This window comes from Triticum dicoccoides, chromosome 2B (genome assembly GCF_002162155.2).
Source record: "Triticum dicoccoides isolate Atlit2015 ecotype Zavitan chromosome 2B, WEW_v2.0, whole genome shotgun sequence".
Classification (NCBI taxonomy): domain Eukaryota; kingdom Viridiplantae; phylum Streptophyta; class Magnoliopsida; order Poales; family Poaceae; genus Triticum; species Triticum dicoccoides.
The window spans coordinates 221,923,833-221,926,311 of record NC_041383.1 but is presented as its reverse complement, the minus strand read 5'-3'; the positions used below and the strand labels follow the sequence as shown (position 1 = coordinate 221,926,311).

General features: G+C 40.0%; 1 protein-coding gene across 1 annotated transcript in view; it reads right to left on the bottom strand.

Moving 5' to 3' along the window:
* Positions 1-460: 460 nt before the first annotated feature.
* Positions 461-2,479, bottom strand: part of LOC119363191 (proteasome subunit alpha type-2-like) — a 6,081-nt gene continuing 4,062 nt past the window's right edge. The window contains exons 7-11 of the mRNA XM_037628501.1: positions 1,850-1,919; positions 1,396-1,481; positions 1,118-1,180; positions 972-1,037; positions 461-760 (exon numbers count right to left, since the gene is read on the bottom strand). Coding sequence (XP_037484398.1) covers positions 712-760; positions 972-1,037; positions 1,118-1,180; positions 1,396-1,481; positions 1,850-1,919 — 334 coding nt within the window. The 3' untranslated portion in view covers positions 461-711. The remainder of the gene's footprint in view (positions 761-971; positions 1,038-1,117; positions 1,181-1,395; positions 1,482-1,849; positions 1,920-2,479) is intronic.

Genomic DNA, 2,479 nt, shown 5'->3' with positions numbered 1-2,479 from the left:
TCATAAAACTTGGCGTGCACAAATACTATGTTGAGATGTGCGTTCAAATTTGTGTTCGGAATATTTTGACATTTTGAAATATATTTTTCGATGGCAGGAGCATATGCTCCCATGTGCCAGAGTGAATCCAATTTTTGTGATATTTCTTGGTAGTATAACTTAGAATTTTTTTTGAGAATCACTCATGACATGTCATTTATTCATATGTTAACACATACTCCCTCCCTCCGTTCTTTGTCCATATGTTAACACATACTCCCTCCGTTCTTTGAACTAAAATCACGACACTAGTTTTCGAATGCGAGTTACCGGATTGGCTAACAGATCGTCATATGTACGATTTGTTTACGTCAAGGCTCGTACCCCCACACCCCAAACCAAATCCACTCGCAGAAAATTCATGGCTTCTGGCGGGAAGGGATTCAGTAGACGTATGATGCCAATTTACTACCCAAATTCATATGCTCCGCTTCGATGTTACAGAGAACTGTATCGCAGCAATTATAGTTTTCGTTAGTGCTTCATTTTGCAAACTGATAATCATATAGACCAGAGCCAAACAAAACATAAACCTAAAATTAGGTTATATCTTCAATGTCTACAATGTGCATTCACAAGGATTCAAATGCAAGTTACTGGAGCAAATCAGACAAGCTCCATGAACTTGCTCGGAAACGTTTCATGTTGGACAGTAAGTTGTCAACCGGCAGCTTACTCCACCTCTTCCAAGAAATCCTTGATCTCCGCTGGAGTTAGAACTCTGCATTTTTGTACAATTCGTGTTACTAGTCAGAATGTAGACATGAATTTGTACTCTAATCGAACAGACCTATAATGGCAGTTACAACCAATAAAACGGGAGCATAGAAGCACAAACATATTGGACATACACTCAAAACAGCAGGCAAGTTATAATGACATTGCATCTGATAATCATGTTGAAAACAGCACAATTGACTTTGTATACATACTTGAATTCACGGTCAGCTCGAATAACTCCAATTTCAATGTTGTTGGCAGAGATTTGACCTTCATATCTGCGAGTCCAAAAACAGTCAGTACTCAATATAGATACCGAATTGGCGACATACGTCATCTACTAGAAAAATGTAGCTACCCTTCTTTCAGAGTCAAAATTGCAATGTGGATGGCATCATCAAGCTCCATATCTTCTGTGTATCTATAAGTAAAAGTTATGTCAGTTAAATCATATGATCATGGAAAAAGGAAGAGATAAAAAGAACCTTGGCGACATACATGCTGCTTGTATTAATGAACGGATGGAAGATTAACCAGCATATGCAGCAATTTATTATGATCATCAGATTAAAAAAACACACTGAAGCCTTAACAGTGACGAATACTAGTGCTAGGATAGATAGATCCTCCATCTACCTTTTCTCAAGAAAAGTCTTTGCATTTGACACATTTTTTCCCATAGCTGATGCTTTCCAGGAGAAGTAAGACCCTGATGGGTCAACCTAAAGAAACAATCAACAATGAGAAATCCAGCATTTTTATTAGCTTTTACCATAACAATATATGACGGGTGAAATATCAGTCATAAGTAGATGAGTGGTAAACCCAATAATACACATCTGGTGCCTTATTATCAAGAGGCGACTAAATCTGGAATAGTGGGAAGGACAATGGCAAGGTCTCTATCATGTACTCCCTCCGTTCCCAAATAATTGTCTTTCTAGCCATCTCAAATGGACTACAACAAACCGATGTATGTAGACATGTTTTAGAGTGTAGATTCACTCATTTTACTCCGTATGTAGTCACTTGTTGAAATCTCTAGAAAGACAATTATTTAGGAACGGAGGGAGTAGCTCTTTGCACATACCTGATACAACTGCGGACCATTGTCATCATAACCAGCAATCAACAGTGATACACCAAATGGTCTTACGCCACTGCAGGAATAAGGTTATGAGTATAACACTGTTACATGGTATGTATAAGGAGTAAAATATAGTACTGGTTTCTTACATGATGATGCAGGCCTTAATAAGTATAAATTTCTATAACATTCGCAAAAAAAAGTATACATTTCTATAAAGTTTGAACTGAACGTTTGGCTGTCATACGCAAAAATGCTTGGGTTATCGGTCATCAGGGAGTGGAGATTAAGTGGTGAATGGACCGATTAACTGAATCACTCGCTAGTTTTTCCAGGGCCACACCAGCATATACCTAGATTATTCTACTTCAAGGAGTTCTCACACTCCTGTGAGGAAACGACGGAGAGATCAGCAGTGGAGGCAACGTCCCGGCAATTGGGGAGACCTTAAGGCGGACACGAAATGCAGACTCCAGCATCTACAGATAGAATGCAGTGGTGAGGGTGCTGTGTGTGTGTGGTGGTGGGGGTGGGGGGGTCCCTGCCAGCGTCCGGCCGAATCGACCAGGCAGGGGAGCGGGGAACATGCCCCAAATTTCCAAGCCTAGTCGAATTTGGGGTTCGCACTCTAAA